Genomic DNA, 17,539 nt, shown 5'->3' on the forward strand with positions numbered 1-17,539 from the left:
TGCAGTAGAGTACGGGGCCGGTAATGGGGGGGGTGGTTGCTTGCGTAGACGACGGAGCCGACAAATTGCGCGTCTGGGTAGCTTGATCGGGTATTGTCAGCGTCGTTGTACTGACCTTGGTAGGCGGCGATCTTCAGCGGGCCCTCTGTCACACTACACCGCATGGCAAGCGCGACCGGTTCGCCTAGGCGCGTCAAAACACGCTGGAAGAAGCAGATGCTGCTCGCCAAGGCAGCTGTGGTAGAGAGGAAAGTACTCTCAAAAGAGGCGCCACCGTCGCCGACGCCGATGAGCAGGCCATAGTGGTCCTCGAGAGAGTAGCGATGCACCTCGCGCAGCACCGAAATGATGTTCGGGTTGTCGGCCTGCTCGGGGTTCAAAGCAAACTGGTGGCGCACATATGCGCCGGTGGTCGGCGTCGTCGACGGGGGCCTCGGGATGCACTCGGTGAAGAAGGAGGAGCGCATGCCACGCGGCAGGCAGTGCATAAAGTGTGGAACGTGGAAGAGCTGCGGGTACGGGTTGGCGGAAAACTCGATGCGCGTATCAAAGGCAACGAATAGGTCGAGAAACCCGCTATGGGGGGTGTCATTGTATATCCGGAACTGCACCTTGCCGTGCTTAAAGCTGACCACTGGGACTGGTGGAATCTCCTCGGTGTTCTCGGCCCCGAAGCCAGTGATAGAGCTGGCGGCCTCCTCGGGGAGAATGGCATCCGAGAGGGAAAACACCGAGGTGCATGCGATGGACACACGATGCGCTCCATCGCCGACCACGCTAGCCCTCATCCCGCGACGCGGCAGCGCTGGGGTGGTGGTGCTACACCGCTTGATGGGCTGCCCGAAGGGATCTGCAGAGCTATTCTGGGAGCGTATGTAGGCCTTCAGGTCGACAATATGGGACAGATAGGGAACCTTCTCCCCAATCACCTGCGCGGAGAGGTCCACCGAGAACTCGACAAAGGCGCCGCAAAACGGTGCTGATAGGAGGTAGCGTCCATTTGGCAGGTGCGCCGTAAACGCGAAACCGGCCTGCGCTGGGCAGAAGAACGACTCCAGACGTCGCCGACTCGCCTCCTCGGTGTAGTAAAGGCGGTGGTGTTGGCGCTGGAAGAGCGAAGGCAGCTGCCCCAACTGGAAGAACACGGCGACGTTCTTCAGTTCATTGACCTCAGTGCGATCGGTGCACATCGGGCAGCGAAATGCGTTCGTCGAGTGAAACGTGCCAAGGAAAGAGATGTCGTTGACGGAGCGGAAGTGCGCAACGTCGCAGCCGCACGACCGGCAAGTGATGACGAAGTGGAGGGACATCCACGACTGCTGCACAGCGAGAAGCAGCTGCGCCGTCACCACCTCGATCGGCACTTTGAATAGCGCCGCCAGCGCGAGCGGGTTCCATAGAGTGAAGGCGTTATAGAAGGGACGCTGCTCATTGCACGCCTTCACAATCGCTTGGTCCACAAGCGCGAGCTCTTTCTGCGCGATGCGGCCCGTCCGGGGCACGGAGAAGAAGGTTTGGTGATTGAAAGGGGAGCACGAGTCCAGGAACGGGTCACAGAAGGCCTCCAGCGCGACCCAAAAGTTCCTGTCCAGTTGATCATGGGGCAACGAGGTCCACAGACGGTGAAGCGTTGCCTTGTCTATCCGTGAAGTCGCCGGAAAGCGCATTACCAGAGGATGCGCTATATACAAGGGAGGAGAGAGGTCACGAAGGGAGAGAGGAAGCGAAGGAGAAGGGGGAAGATGACCCGAAGGAAGAGAACAGTGTTGCCTCTTCCGCGTTGCCACCAGACCATGTGAGGGAGGAATAAGGAGCAGCAGCAGCAACATCAAGACGACACCGGTTCAGGTGACAGGCAGTGCGTCGCGCGCGTGTTGGAGAGGACCACAAGGAGGAGGTTGAAGAAGAGGGAAGCAGAGATGAGTGGGCGCGTGCGTGGTGCACGTAAGGTAAGAAACGTCCACACCACGTCGAAGTGGAACATGATAGCCAGCAGATGCGGCCTACTGACAGCCTCAAAAAGGGCACCACCGATGGTGAAAACATTCGCGTTAATCGCCGCTGTTTCAGCAAACGGGTCCGTCGTGCGTCCCCTTGCCTGAACTACCCCCGCACATGCACAAGTAACGCAGCGGAGGAGAGGGTGAATGCAAACGCAAGACTCGCACGTGCTGCCCAGTTATGCGGGCGCGCGTTGGGGCGAGAAAGCGTTCTTCCTTTGGATCTCTTGTGCGTTTTCCGTTTCGTCTTGCCTATTTCTGAAGAGCGAAGACACCCTTTTATGGCGGTGAACGCCTAGTCTCAGTTTTGAGGTTGTGGTGGCTTTTGCGATTCATGCACCTCGACACCCTTGTAGCTAGTGCGCCGCTATGTACATCACGGCAGAGACTTTGAGGAGAGTGGTCTGTCTGACTAACAAGAGCGTCATCGCCAAAGATTTTCTTTGCGCCTCTTCCCCGCCATTGTAGGCGGGGGTTGATCACTGTTTTCTTATCACTCCGCGTGCATGCACACGGTCAAGCACCAAGACATGTATGCTCCAGATCAGTATTGGTAAACACCGAAGACCGTCACCGCCGCAAACAGGTGTTTGCTCACGTACACCTCTTCAAAGTAATTGTCCGTATCGGAGTCCCAAAACATCTTGCACCCCGTCCGCATACCCTCACCACGCTGCTCGCCAATCATGCAGTGCACAATGATCTTGTAGCGCTCCAGATCTTTCGAGCGAATCTTGTCGCGCACAGTGTCAGCTATCTCCTTGCTAATGCTCTGGATCTCATCGGCGTTGTACTCCTGGTCCTCCAGGCGACTCTCGAGTACCGCCTTCGCAATCGGTTTCAGTTCATTCGGGCGGAACTTGTGGTGGTGGTCCGGCCGGAGAGAAAAGGTAGTGGCGTCAACTTCCCCTTGCATCCTGGTGCGTTGTCTACTAGTTCGTCTTTCGGTTCCTCGCAGAGGCCAATGTATGCATATATGACCGATGTCAAAGCGGATATGCTTTGATGGCAAGGCGTATTCGTGAAGAGAAACGAGGGTCGGGGGCCAAGAAGCGGGAGGAGGTGACCATCCGAAGCAACGAGGTCGCAGCCCTCTCGGTATCGCCACACGGAAGAAGTACAGAAGGGGAGAGATGATGGGATGCGGAGCAGGTAAAAGGCTCCTTTTTTCGTGGACTGAGGGAGGGGGCGGCAGCAGATTGTCCCCGGCTCTCTGTCGTTACTGCAGGGCAAGAGACGCACCACGTTGAGGATTTGTGAGCCTCCCATCCACTCAAGAAGCTCTGCATGCCAGCTCACTTTTGTCTGTTTTCTGTTTGGTGGTCACACGAGACACCCTGGCGTTGTCCATGCCCTCGTACCGCCAGACACCGGTACTACACCCAACTTGTGCCGACCCTTGTCCGTGTGTCGTTGTTTGTCTGCGGTGCAGACGTATTCGGAGTCTACGTCAGAATAAGGCGGGAAGGGAGGAAGTCTGTGAAAGGAAGAGATCCACGAGTGGGCAAAGGAGGGAAAACGCACACACACGCACACACGCACAACCTCCGCGTGGTACCAAACAAAAGGAAAACCAGAGGAAAGGAGAACAGCACAGAAGCACTGACAAAGATCATGACCGCACCAAAGCTCTAAAAGCATCAGGACAATGGCAGCACCAGGCAGCGAGGGATTTGACAAAATAATTTTTAAAAGGCGCATGTCGCCGCAGCCTCCGTCATGCTCATCCCCCGGTCTCAGTGCACATTCGTCCACATCAGAAGCCAGACACGCAAGCACACACGCTTGAAAACAAAGGAGGGGAAGGAGGAAATCATGGCCAGTGCGCCACAGAGAAGAAGGCTCGGAGAGAAAAGCGTCGCAGAGCTGATTTATCTCGGTGCCTGTCTGCCTGCGCCTCCCCCCGCCCCGCAACCCCGCTGGCACCTGCCGCAGCAACAAGGCAATATCAATGAGGAAGGAGAAGAGGAGGTGGGGTATAGATGTATATATCGATACACATCGATGCATCACGCACAATGTAGAAAAATATAAAAAACAAAAACAGGATGAACCAAGAAATGTTGCCCTCCCGGTGTTGTCGATTCTTTTCCGTTTGTCTTTTCAGCTGCGTGGCATGCAGATGCAGACCGTTCACTCTACCTTCATCGGTATATGTGGACGTGAACGCGCGCCCCTGCCCACTCAACGACCAACGGCATTTTAAAGCAGTAGGGGTAAGCCCACGCAACGGACGAAGGATGAACACACAATCGAGGCCTCAGATGCAGCGCTGCCCGCTGCAATACGCAAATGGTAAGAGGAGATCCAAGGGACAGAGACGAGATATCGCGGAAGTCGGTGTAAAAAAAAACGCATGATGAAGGAGTGACATGTGCCGACGATCGCCGCAAACCTTCACTTGTGTAGTCCTGTGGCGTTGATAGAGTACAGGACAGCAAGGTCGACCTTAATCAGCCGCTGTGCAGGAGGCGCACTGTGAAGTGTACGGCAGCGGTGACACTGGCTCAGCAGCGCCATCTTTGTGTTCTGTCATTCTTGCCGTATTCCACACGTGCGCGAACTAGCTGCCCTCACCACGCACCCATCGGGGGGGGGGAGCCTGCCAGTGAACATCGTCGAAGTTCGTCAGCGACTGGTCAAGGACATCGTCGTGTGGGGTTTAATCCCCAATCTGGGACGTCGCATAACACGTTAAGAGCAGCTTGCGCTCCATATCACCTCAGAGGGCGCCGCAAAAGTCAACCCACGCCTTGCAAATCTCGCGATGAAGAAAGGGGGCCTCCGTGTTGGCCTGAAGGATGGCATCATGCCAGGAATCTGTGAACATTCATGACGAGGATGCAGCCGTTGTGAATCAGTATCGGCTCCTCCGTGTGGAGGTCCATCTCCTCCCTCCACACACACAAAAACAAAAACACACTAGCGGACAGTAGACTCAATACCCGAGCGATACCAGCTTCGATCGCCTCGTCATTCTGCGGACCACAGGGACCGCAGCTACCCTTGTACCGGAACTCCTCAGCGCGGCCGCCGGGGTGGCAGCAAGTCCGCGCTCCATCCACAAAACGCACCTCCTTATTGGACGGCCCTTGACCATAGACGCGTGACACCACCATCTGAGGTGCAAGTGTCATACGATTATCTCTACGTACGCAGCTGAACCGCAGAAGACCGCAGTCGCAGAGTTTAGCGAAGCCGGTGTGCAGGGCGTTCGTGTCGTCCTCGATGACACTGGTGCAGTGCACTGACACAGAGTACAGAGTGCGAGGGCCGGCCATCAACTGTGAAAACTTCTTTTCGGGGGTCTCTCCGACTTGAGGCAACGCGTGGGTGCGGCGGATCCAGGCACCTGATCACTGCGGCGATGGCAGCTGATGAAGCATGCCAGGAAAACCGCGTGCCTTACAATCGAGGAACGCGTGGAACTCTGTGAGGGTTCAGCCAAACGGTGACGAGAATATGCAGCAAGGTGGCTTGCGCGATGCCTCTGACATACGTGACGTGCGCCGTTGACCGCGGGTATCGGATAACTTCTCGCGCTTTCAATCGTTGGAGAAAACGCGAAAAGACGCAGCACCACACCAATGACACGATTTCCTCGTTCGAAAAGACGAGACGATGGGCCGCATACGCCCCCAGCAGAGGCATAGTCTCGTATGGGAATATGGTCGCTGCATTCGAAACCATCTGTCTCGCCCAAGGGGACACGCCGTGCAGGAGGTGGTTCCGCTCCCCACCCTTCCCCCACCTTATCCAGTGCGTGGCAAAGTGGGACAAATTTGCTTTCTTGTTTGTCCCTCACTCGCGTACGTGCCTTTGCAGAATGTGCCGCATAGAGTGTCACGCCAAGCCTTGTTGACAGCTTTCCCCCAAGCGCGTGTTACGCCGAGGACACGAGCGGATCACCACGTGCCTGTCGCATAGCTAGTGCTTGTCGTCATGGACAGTTTGCGTGGAGAAGGGGCAGGCATCGGCAGCGCAAGCAATGTGGTTCACTTCATCCTTCTGTCCCCCTCCCCCGCCCGCGGAGCTGACGACGTGCATACGAACGAACGCGGTTTTTCTAACCAGGTGAACGTCTTGAAGCAGCCGTCAACCTTGTGCTGCTGGAGGAGGTTGTTGCGCATTGTGAAAAAAAAGCGAGGCACGAGAGAGAGAGATGCTGCCAATATGCGAGGGCTACAGGGAGTGAGACCAACACTGCCGCGGTGGCGCAGCCCATTCGCTTCGATAGCTGTTTCCCATCCTGCTGAAGAGGCGCAAGACAAAGTGAGGAGAGGAAAAACGAATTTACGCTCGAGAAGGAGAGAGAGCAACTGTAAGGGTATCAAAGCGTTTGTGTGTCGTGCACACTTCGTGGCTGCACAGACGCGTACAAAACACCCATGGCTATGACGAGGTCGGTTGGTGCATGCCTTTTCTATCAGCTCCTCTCACATCCACCAGACCGCGCTGGAGTGTTGGATAGACAGAAGAAAAGAGCAGACGTGACCTTGTACAGAGAAGACATTCTTTTTTTTTATTTTTCGGGGAGAGAGGAAGGAGAAGTGAGGGCGTAGGGGCAGTGGGGGCAGTAGGGGTAGATGCTTAGGTGACGGCGTGCCATGTTCACGGGAGAGCAATGTCAGGGCACGTGAGCGCGAGCCTGTATGATAGGCGATGGAGCAAATGAGCCAATAATAAAAGCAGGCAAACAGAAAATAGGACGCTCCTCCCTCCATCGCGTGGAGGGCAGATCTGATTTCGCACCGCACGACACCAAATGCGAAACAGCTCAGCAGGATGCAGTGCTCTCCCGGATTCCTTCAACACGTCCATTCTCCCTTACAACATGAGTCCAAGTCAACGCCATCCGCACCATCACGGGCCTCTCGCGTGGCGAGCAGCAGCCGTAGGGACGCGCCACAGCACTCCTGACTCTGTCATGTGTCCAAGACCTCTGCCTCCAAATCGGCCCGCCTTCCTCGAAGGCTCCCTCTCCGCAGCTCCCACTATGCCGGTCGCCACCCAAAGAGCCCCTCGGGGTGGTGGAGGTTCCCCCCACCAGTAGACAGTGCAAGGGCTGGGTGAGGGATGCCTTCAAGAGAACCCGACACTTCGTCAAACATTTGAAACCTAGAAACGTGATTTCTCCCGCAGGTCGCTGCAACGCAACGTCACCCAGGACCCCATTACGAACATCATCACTGAAAAATCGCCCAAACCCACTCACTCCATAGGTTGTGGGTGCTTGACCCGGCCATCACCAAGTATTTCAGCATTTGGCAGGGATAGAAGTTGAAAAGGTGTGTGGTGGATGGGGGGGGGCGCCGTCCCCCTCCCTCGTCCCAAAGCGGCTCGGGGACGGCACCAGATGAAGCACACGCACAACTATCCATGGTCGTCAAGGAGCACGCAGAAAAAAAAGAAAACGCAAACCCTAAAACATCACCCACACACGAAATGATGTAGCGGAGAGGCACCGCCGCAGCGAGTCAGTGTACATCTGAGATTCCAGAAAAGAGAACAGAAAAACAAAGCAGCCAAGGCACAAAGCAAAGTGAAGGGGGTGAGCAGGCTTCGGCTATTCGCAAAATCCTCCTGCCTACACCACATCCGTTCACCGGCGTATACAAAATCACAGCTCACCCAGCTCCGCGGCACAACGGCTACACTCTGGCCGTCCAGGACACACCGCCCTGCCGTCGAATCGCGCCGCGCACAGCGTCCCGCGCTCCAGGGCACGCGCGATGGCGTCTCTGTCGCCCGCGTAGCAGGCGACGGCGGCCTAGGTGCGCGCCGCGCTATTCCGTAACGGGGTGCAGTGACTCGTGCTTCCCGCAGCTGCGCCGCTCCCGCCCCTCCCTCGCGCTCCGCGTACCGCCGGGTGCTTTGCCTCGCTGTGGTGCACCATGCCCGCTGTGCTTCACACCGCCAGCGCGCAGTGCTCGCATTGGTGCCAGCCCGCGGCCGGCCTCCAGACGGCGTGCTTGCCTGAAGGACGGGGACTCGCTGCCTTCACCGTCCATTTCCGTCCGTGCCAGCGTGGTGTGTGTGGGAGGGGGGAGGGTTGGGGAGGGCGTGCCTGGATGGCCTGCCCGCATGCGCCGCGACCGTCAGCAAACTGCCGTGAGGCTGTGGCAGCGGGAGGCACTCCGCCCTCGTCCTCACCCGCACGCCTTTCACAGCCGCGGGGCCGTGTCCAGGCGGAGAGGGAGGCCGGTGCATGCGCACGTGCGCCGGCCCCGCCCAGAGCCCCCGGCCTGTCGCGCTGAGGATGCACACAAGGGGTGCCGAGGGGGGGGGAGCCCCGGTGCTGCGTGTGTGAGGTGCACCTCAGTGGGGTGCAAGATGATTGCCTCCAACGTCGTCTGCTTCGAGAAGTCAGTGAATGCCGCATCGCATGCGAGGCACCACGCCGGATCAACTGTTCTTATAGCCGGCACAAGCGGAAGTGCAGGCTCTGGTGAGCGGGAGCGGTGCTGCAATGCTAGCGCAGCAGTTGACCGCATGCCACCACTGCCCGTCACCCGTCGCTGCAGGAATGCAAAGTACGGATAGGTGCCCATAGTAAAGATGGCGAAAGGAACGGAAAGATCACCGTGATGCATCGGTGAGGCATAACCGCCGAGAAAGCTAAAGGGTCAGGATTCCGACGGACAGCAGTAAACGTGCGCTTCAGATCCAGAAATTAGAACTCCACGCGCTGGCGGCGAGAAAGGTGAGCTGCTGCAGGGAGGCGAACGTGCTCCGGTTGACGCCGAGCCCGCTGGCGAGAAAGCGTACAAGACTCCGCCGCTCCTCCTTCATGCGGCCGCACTTTGCAATAACGGCTTCGTACGTTTCCCAGGTAATCTCATCCCTTGCCATTCGCTGCGTGTACGCATGGAAACTGCCGTGTAACAGCAGCAGAAGCGGTTCCTCCATGTGAACCATCGACGAGGCTAGAAACTGCCGCATGCTGACGAAAGTCAGCGGAGCAGATCGAGTGGCCATATTGTAGTCCTTAACAATGTTCTCCGGGTCAATCAGAAGCAACGGGGAGGCGTTGCGGTAAAGGTAGTCGAAGACCGTGCGCACCTCGTTGGCGGAGACTGCAACCGTAGGGTCGGCAGAAGGCCAGCAGTAGCTCAGATGGTACAGCATATACGATACGTAGTGCACCTGCGTCGGGGACACAAAGCCGCGAATCACGTCGAGGTAGGCAGCCAGGACGCTGTCCTTCTCGACCACAGCATCCAGGTAGCACAGAATTTCGTACAGCGTTTTCGCCACCAGCTCCGGGTAACCGTACCGTGCCTCAAGCTCGTCGACTAGCGCCTCCTGAAAGTCGCTGAGCACGTACATGTCCTTGAAGAATCGCCCTGCCATGTCCCGGCGCAGCTGCAGGTTTGCACACTGCTGCGCCGCGCGCGCGAGGCACTCGTCGTAGCGATACTCCATGCGAATGAAAAAGCGCTCCGAGGCGCACGCCATGAGATGATCGATGGTGGTTACCTCAATCATACGCGGCGTGAGGGAGCGGTAGGCCCCGAACAGCTGCTTGTACAGCAGCCACTCCGGCGCACGGTCCGGCGAGAGCGGGTTCAGCCGCTGGAAAGCGACGGTCGAGGCCGTCGTCGAGCTCACTGCACCGGCGCGGTACTGCAGTCCTGGGTTGTTCTCGACAAGGCTTTTGCTGCCCAGCTCCTTGAAAAGTCGCAGGCTAGGGTTTCCACCGTAAACGCCAGAGCCACCTCCAGCTCCACTATTACTCGACTCGGAAGCCGATCCAGACGCCACTGAGCCAATCGCAGCCGCGGCCACCGCGCGGGCGTTCTCAACATGGGCATACTTGACCTTCACGAAGTTGGTTGTGTCGGGTACTTGAATGGCCAGCGAGGGATCGACGTAGTTCATACGGCACAGCAGCTTTTGCTGCACCGGGTCCTCGCCGGTGAACACCTCGACGGTGGAAAGGAATCGCTTGCTGCTGAGGTCTTCCATTGGGTGACGCAGAACGCGCTGCATGGTCGCCTCGGCCGGCACCACTTCGGGGATCTTCTGCTGCACCACCACGACATCTGCCTGCTCCGAGTTGGGCCTCGGGATGGTGAAGACGACGGATGTGGCGGAGGGTCCGAGAATGTTGGCGACCCATTCTGCACGCTGACTTCGACTAGCCCTCTTCAGAAACGGTCTCTGGTGGGAAGCAGGCATGTCTGGCAGTTCCGTCAGAGCACCCCTGCTGTTATGCTTCGCCAGGGTGTGCAGCCGTGACGAGGTCAACGGGGAGCCCTCAGAAGTGGCAGACAGCGGTAGAAGGTGCGTTGCGGGCCGAAGCGGGTGCGACTCTACAATTCCAGCATTGTCATCGCCCACCGTGGTGTCTTGGTGTTCCGTGGCCGGCCGCGGCGATGAGCCAAGCGCCGCGTTGCTCGAATGCGCCCGTCCACGCAACCAGGAATCGCGATTGACGTGCATCATGTCCTGTGTTGCCGCGGTCTGCCTTTCCTGATGCAACGTCGATGGATCCGGGTACATAGAGCCCGTCGTGCTATCTGGGGCTGTCTGCGTGTCCTTCGACTGCCCTGAACTAGCGTTGCTCACCGCCTGGTACTGGTGCAGACGCGCCTGCAACGCATGCCGTGCCTGAAAATGCTCGTACACACGTTGGTCAAACAAAATGGCGACGAATCCATCCGTTTCATCCGGTGCCTCCTCGTCATTGCCAGTGTGGACAAGCTCCAGAGGGATTCGGCGCGCGTCTGCTTGATGGACGTTGTCGGCAGCCGCCGCCAAGCTCCTCTTGTTGCCGCCAGTGCGGTGCGTTGCCACCAGGCGCCGGTATGCTGTGTCGCAAAAGTGCATGTCCTCCAGGAGGACCACAACACTCTCGGCCATCCGACTCCGTAGGTCCCGCCGCAACGCTTCTGGCGTGAGTACGTATTCATTGTCGTAGGCGTCCAAGATCTCGTTCACGCGACTCTCTACTTGCCCAAGCAGCACCAGCAGCACCACCCGCTCATCACCCTCGTCAAACAAGCTCTGCGTCTGCGCAATTTTGCTCAGTTTCAGCTGCCGATATCCCTCCTGCAGTTGATTTGAATTGCCACCCGCCATCTGTTTGCGCAGTCGGAAGAGTTGCAGTTGCACATCCTTGTTCTCGACGTGGAGGGTCTGAATGTCGCGCTGTAGCTGCCGCTGAATTGAGGCAGCCTCCTGCGCGTCTGCCTCAAGCTTCTGGCGAACCTGTCGGCACTCGTCGCTCACCTGATCAAAATGTCGCCGGACTTGCTCGAGCTCGGCCTCATACCAGACGATTTGCTCATCTTTGTCCTCTATGCTGCGCTGCAGGAGCAGAAGGCACTCGCCAGAGGTACTCTTGGCCACGGCAGTGGTCAAAAACGCCTTTGCGCGCCGCAGGGATTCCACCTCTTCAAAGTACGTCCGTGTCAGGTTGACATCCGTGCACAAGGCAGAACCGCCCTTCAACTTGTTCGGCCTGTCGCCGTCGTTGCCCTCCTCCCCATCGGGGCGCACCCCGGTGGCAGAGATGGCCGTGTCGTCGCTATAACCTACGGCGTCATCGTCGCTCTGGGCCACAAAAATGGAGCGGCAGAGCTCGACGCGAAAGAGTCGCAGCAAGTCGCCAATAAAGGAGGTGTGTGGCTGCGCCTGTATAATGCAACTGACTCGATCGAACAGGTCCACCGTCTTCAGCGTGCGGTTGAGCGACGGTGGATCATGCACGCCGCATGCTACGAGCACGCGCAGTTCCGTCTCACATCGCAGTAGCTCACTGCGCCATGGTTCCCCACTGGGCAAGAGGGAGATCGACGACGACACTGACTTCCCGCAGGAAGGGGCGCAAGCCGTCTCTAAAAGCGCTTCCGCGGGCGATGATTTCTCTCCACGATTCGAAAGACCATCCTCTCCGGCTACCGGACTCAAGGCGCTCTGGAGCGGTGCAGCAACGCGTGCTGGAAGAGGTCGTAGGAACCCATCAAGCGGCACGGCATTCTTCGTGTAGATCTTCGAGGTCCCCTTTCTCCCAACAGAGTAGGTGCTGGCGGCCGCGTGCTGCAGAGTCGGCAACGCTCGCGTGCTGCGCTGCTGCGACATATTGACGACAGAAAATGCGTGATAGGTGGCTGTGTGCTTCGGTGTATGCAAGCGCAGAAGAGTTGTGCGCAAGTGTCGGCGATTGAGCAGTAGCATCCGTGATGGTAAAGAGAGCACAAGAAGAAGACATGGAAGCGGGGTGAACAGTTGTTGTGGAGGTGCAGCTGGCAGGACGCTGCACCCGCCACCGGCACCGTGTGCTCGTCGTGTTCCATTTCACTCACGCCCGCCAATGCCGCCTAACGGAGAGAGGAGGGGCGACGAGGACAGGAATTGTACTTCGCTGGAAAGTCGAGGTCAGGGCGCGCAACAAGGGTGGGACCCCGACATGCACACCTCACCGACGCTATTCGCAAGCTCAGCTGCCACGGTCCCCGGCGCTGCAACATTCAAAGTTTCTCCTCACATCTCATTCCTTTTTTGTTTCTGTGCCGTGGTGGTTCACAGACGAACTGCAAAAGCCGCACACGTTGCACTGACCCAAAAACAGCAGCGGACACAAACGAGCAAAATAAACAGTGAAAAGACGGCGCAAGCGCTGACGTGCTGCCACATCCAACTTTACCAAGAGTCCGCAACAGGGGAAGGGAGGCTCTTCCACGGCACCGTTAAGGCCTGTGCCACCGACCTCGCCGTTGTGGCGTTTGGCCATGTGATGGTACGGTTTACCCACAAATCTTCTACCGGTAACAGGAGTGCGAACAGGCTGTTCACGGTCCCTAGCACGACCAAAGGCAGCTGCAGGTTGTCAACGCCGTCCATGAAGCACTCCGCTACAGTGCACACGGCAACCATAGTGAACGAATACAGCGCAGGGCCTGTGGTGGGGACCTCAGCGATCGCGAGAATCACACCCCAGAAAACCAAGCCACACACAAGTCCTCCCAGGGTGCCGGTGGTCGTCTTGTGTGTTATGGACACATTAGCGCGGTCTGTGAAGAGCCCGTTCTTCAGGTATCGCCCAAGTGTACGTCGGGAGCTCAGAAACAACGAACTCCCGGTGATGGCTGCGCACGCGTCCACGATGCCAAGCGAAACAATGCCTGGAATCACGTTGATGGAGAGCTCGATGATGGCGGGGACCGGCGGGCCATCGATGGATAACTGCCTGCAGCGCATCATCAGAGAGACGCCAAAGCCAACGAGGAGGTAAATGTGTGTGCGGACGACACCGTCGATGTGCTCGCGGTCGTCGATGTGGCGGGCCATGAAGCGCGAGATGCACTCAGAGCCGTACACATTGTAGTATCGCGCAACCTCCACCAATACGCACAAGCTGATAGCGGTGGAGAACGCGAATGCCATGAATGGCGGATCAATCATCGTCGCCGGGGTAAACGCGACGACGCCGATGAAGTGGAACAGCTTACGACGCACCGTTGGCCTAAACTGCACTGATAGCACGTCCACGAGGTACACTGCGAAGGGCAGCAGCGTAAACCAGCATACCAGTGTCCACATGCGGAAGTGGCTGGAGACAAAGTAGGCAAAGACCCAGCGAAGGACGTTTTCGCGAAATTGGTAACTAATGAGAAGGGCCAGGATGACCCCGACCACCGCGTTCGACACCCAAAAGATGATGGTGATGCGCTTGCGGCTGACGCGACGGCGCGACGACTTGGAGTTTTTGTTTGTCGGAATGAGACACCATCTCGAAAGAACGGAGACGAGCATGAAGATGTAGATAGCGCACAGAATCACGCCCCGACTCGCAATGTGCGTGTACGACGTCCGGTACCCCGGCGCGTTCAGCGAAAGTACCGACTCACGACCACCATCGAAGCAAAGGTTGTTGTTGACGCAAATGTCGCAAAAGTAAAAGCCAACAAAGGAGCCCATGAGGATCGCCTCGTTGTCGCCGATTACGGGCAGCATCTTCAGAAAGAAAATGTATCCGGATAAGACGTACGCGATGCCGCCGAGAGATATAACCCTATCCTGCACAATAAAAAAGACCACCGCCGAGCCGACGACGGCGAAGAGGACCGTCTCGGCGACTACGTTGCGGTCCCGCGGCGACTTCCCCCGCCTCTCAGCCTTTGCGGCGACCAAAGAGAGGTAGGACAGGAGTGTCGAAGCATAAAACAGAATTGGCGAGTGTCCCAGATTCATCGCGTGATCGAGGCAGCGCTCGGACAAGAAAATGAGCGGCATCAGCAGTCGACTTTCACCGTGCTCCGATGTGAGGGCCACGGTGCAGAGAACTAGAATGCTACCCGCCTGCATTCGAAAATGTGACTTCCACGAGACATACGCCAGCAAAAACGTCCACATCAAGAGCAGTGTTGATGAGTACGAGATTTCAATGCGCCACCGAGAACGCTCGGCCTTCGTGTCCGCCTCCGCCGCAGGACGAGCATTCAGAAGAGAATTCTTCGCGTCCGCCGCCAGCGACTTGCGGAAATGCATGGGATACTTCATTCAAATTTTGCGTGCGATTGTGCGTGTGTTTGGTGGCGTCGGTGAGCGGGTGGGTACTTGTATAGCACGATCACAGATATGTATCTATGGACGCAGACCAGGAAAAAAACTAACAAGCTTTGGGCAGACGAGCGACAAAGACAACGAGCACCTACACACAGGCAGCGCAAGACACCTGACGGCTGTCACGGGTGAGTGGGGTGGGGGGGGCGCCGCTTTCGGTTGCACCCTTGGATGCCGTGCAAAACAGCTCTTGACTCCACAAGCACAGATGAGAAGACGGAAAACAGAAAAAATAAACAAAACGAAGCGGAGAAAGGCACGAGAGATGATGAACACGAGCAGCGGCAATCAAGTCAGAAAACCAGGCAGGCCGGATGCCGAGAGTGTTGCTGCCAAAACGGATTGCGCCCCTGACAGATTTCAACATGCAGAGAAATGCGTGGGGGAGAAAGAGAAGAATGTGAAACGAGAAGCACAATGCATTTGACTACATGATCCCAAGCTCGCCCTCGCAACTGGCAAGCATCCTGTTTCCGTGGAGAAGGACACCAATCTGGTATCCCCCCACCCCTCCCCAGTGGCACTCTCGATACTGCATAGCGCTCCCAAAGCGATCCATGAGAGTTCTGTTGTTTTAAAGGCATCATCGGATAACACTACGCACGAGGAGGTAGACGTACGTATCCCCCACTTCCATTTGTTGCCCTTCACCCCAACAGGGGATCCCCTGTCGTGGTGGGTAGGCAAGAAGGCGGGTGTGGTGGCGGGAGAGGCGAAACGCCTAGGATGACCCGAAGCCTCGAAATCGATAATGAGCACAAGAACACAACAGGGGATACAGAGAGCATGCATGGCTGGTGAAGGATATCACATGAATGGCAGAGAGCACGTTGACTCCCCCCCACACACACACCATGACATTGTTTTGCGGCCATTCCTCACCCTCTTCCCTTCACGTCTAAATAGATTTCGAAAAGCAAGCACCACGGACGCGTATGCATAAAGTCCACAGCGCATCCTCGTGAGGAGGGTACCTCGGCCTCCGTTGGAAAGCTAAGGTTACGAGCAGGGAGGGGGAAGGTGCGAGCATACACATACACGCAGGGAGAGAGGAGCCTAGGGAAGAGTGCTTGATCGTGGGTAAGGACAACGCATAAGTAGAGGTAGAGAATCCGCGAAGAAGTGTGCCTGGGCGGCATCCGTGGATCTCGAGCTGTGAAAAAGATGCAGCAGGCCTGAAGGCTATTGAGTAGCAAAGGGAAAGGGAATGTGTGTAAAAGGAAGAGTGCGGTTGGGAGGGGGGGCGCCGCGTGGTTGCCAGCGCTGCTGCTCCCTGACAAGGCGATGCCACGCACGTCTCCGCTCACCTCTGCCCAAGCTGGATGCACGTCACTTTTGACGTCCCTTCTCCTTTCATCTGTCGTTGTTTCCACAATAGTCTTGGACCGTCTCTGCTGGTGCGCGCCATCGCGAAAACCATCGATTGAGAAGAGAGGCGATTGCAACAAGAAGGTCGGCGGAAATCAAGACACCCGATAGGGACATAAAGAAAAACGAAGGACACGCTGACGAACGCGGTCGCTGCAAACGGCAAGAGGGCACCAGGGGGGAGAGGGACAGAGCAGATGTGGCAGGCGGCACGCTGTCGCTGCCACAAGGTACAAAACAGAGCTAAGCAACGACAAGGCAAAGGAAGGGAAGATGGCACGCGTGCGGGTGAGGTGGTATGAGAGAAGACAGCGACACACACACACACGCACTGTTCAGGCAAAGATGTCCACAAGGATGCACAATGCGTCCGTGGCAAGAACAGGTGTACGACACCAATACCGAGCGTGGCAGATGCGCAACGGAGGAGGATAGAGGGGTGTCAGGAAGGCAGTGTCAAGATGAAAGGGAACAAAACAAGGCAAAAGCGATGGAGCTCGATATTCCCACAGACACTCCCAGCCCCCACCCCTGCATATGCATCGACACACCACACTCAGACAGTCACACAAACCGATCGCACGAGTGCGGCACAGCCCGATGATGCAACGACAGAAGCCGTGTGACACCTTCCAGGGCAAAGAACGAGCACCGCAGCAAACGACGTTGCGCCTCTTGTCTCTCCATCGTATTCTACTGGCTTAGCACATGCTGAGCACGACAAGATGGAGTTTCCACCTGAAAAAAAAAAAACAAAAACAAAAAATGCAGAAGGGGCCTGTGCACCCAACCATACGGCACCGATGTGATGTGAGACGCCAAGAAGGTGAGGAAAGTGGACGAATGGAATAGACAGACAGACAGACAGAGAGTGGATGTCTCTGCCGCTGCCCTCACTGGTTTGGTGACCGCACTGGAAACAGAGAGGAGAGGCGCTTCGGTCCAGGGAAAAGAAGAGCTCTGGTTCTCAAGACAGAGAGAGGCGTGTCGAGCCCAAGTGGAGGTGTGGCCCCCCCTGCAAAAGTGTGTGCGTGCGCTTTTATGTAGATACAACCACTGCAAAAACGGCGCATGTGCTGCGAAGACTTCGAGAGGAAGGGGAGCGCCCGGGGAGCACCGACACCTAGACCTGCACACAAGAAGGCACCGCAACTGGAGTGAGCATCAAGACAGAGAGACGCGTGTGAGACGACAGCGAAAGGGGTGAGAAAAAAAAGTGCGAGAGCGAGACGAGAAGGTAAGGAGAAGGATTCCCACGCCGACGAGCACCCGCGCGCGCATGTATTTTCTGACAACGGCGTGTGCCGGCATCACCTAGAGGTCGACGCAGAAGGAGCCAATGGAGGGTCAAGCTGTCTGTGTGCAGACCCACACACACGCGACGAGAACGATGACTCGCAGATGTACGGTGCCGGAGAGGACAAAGGGAGCGACACGGCGGGTACAGGCGTCTGTACCGTCGGTTAGCCTCCGATGGGCAGCCGCATGTGGATCAACGTCTTGTGTCATCTCAGTTCTCCTTTCCGCGCCGAAGGACGTCGGCCCTCTGACAAGGTCATGCTCGGAGGGAGGGAGTCTCCTCTCCATTATCAAGTAGCAAC

The 17,539-nt window shown here is 57.2% G+C and overlaps 4 protein-coding genes across 4 annotated transcripts in view; all 4 read right to left on the minus strand.

Moving 5' to 3' along the window:
* The window catches only part of LMXM_34_2900 (conserved hypothetical protein), a gene marked incomplete at both ends in the record, with an annotated part of 1,918 nt that extends 251 nt beyond the window's left edge, over positions 1-1,667 (minus strand). Inside the window, one exon of the mRNA XM_003879237.1 lies at positions 1-1,667. Coding sequence (XP_003879286.1) covers positions 1-1,667 — 1,667 coding nt within the window.
* Positions 1,668-2,544: 877 nt separating this feature from the next.
* Positions 2,545-2,916, minus strand: LMXM_34_2910 (conserved hypothetical protein; the record flags this gene model as incomplete). The annotated part of the gene is made up of 1 exon (XM_003879238.1): positions 2,545-2,916. One exon carries the CDS (start codon positions 2,914-2,916, stop codon positions 2,545-2,547), a length of 372 nt encoding a protein of 123 aa, XP_003879287.1.
* Positions 2,917-8,660: 5,744 nt separating this feature from the next.
* On the minus strand, positions 8,661-12,182 carry LMXM_34_2920 (conserved hypothetical protein; the record flags this gene model as incomplete). The annotated part of the gene is made up of 1 exon (XM_003879239.1): positions 8,661-12,182. The coding sequence occupies one exon, from the start codon at positions 12,180-12,182 to the stop codon at positions 8,661-8,663; it is 3,522 nt and encodes a 1,173-aa protein (XP_003879288.1).
* A 465-nt stretch (positions 12,183-12,647) lies between these two features.
* On the minus strand, positions 12,648-14,312 carry LMXM_34_2930 (conserved hypothetical protein; the record flags this gene model as incomplete). Its single annotated transcript, XM_003879240.1, has 1 exon — positions 12,648-14,312. One exon carries the CDS (start codon positions 14,310-14,312, stop codon positions 12,648-12,650), a length of 1,665 nt encoding a protein of 554 aa, XP_003879289.1.
* Between the last annotated feature and the right edge of the window lie 3,227 nt (positions 14,313-17,539).

The sequence above is a fragment of the Leishmania mexicana genome, chromosome 34, assembly GCF_000234665.1.
Source record: "Leishmania mexicana MHOM/GT/2001/U1103 complete genome, chromosome 34".
Lineage (NCBI taxonomy): Eukaryota > Euglenozoa > Kinetoplastea > Trypanosomatida > Trypanosomatidae > Leishmania > Leishmania mexicana.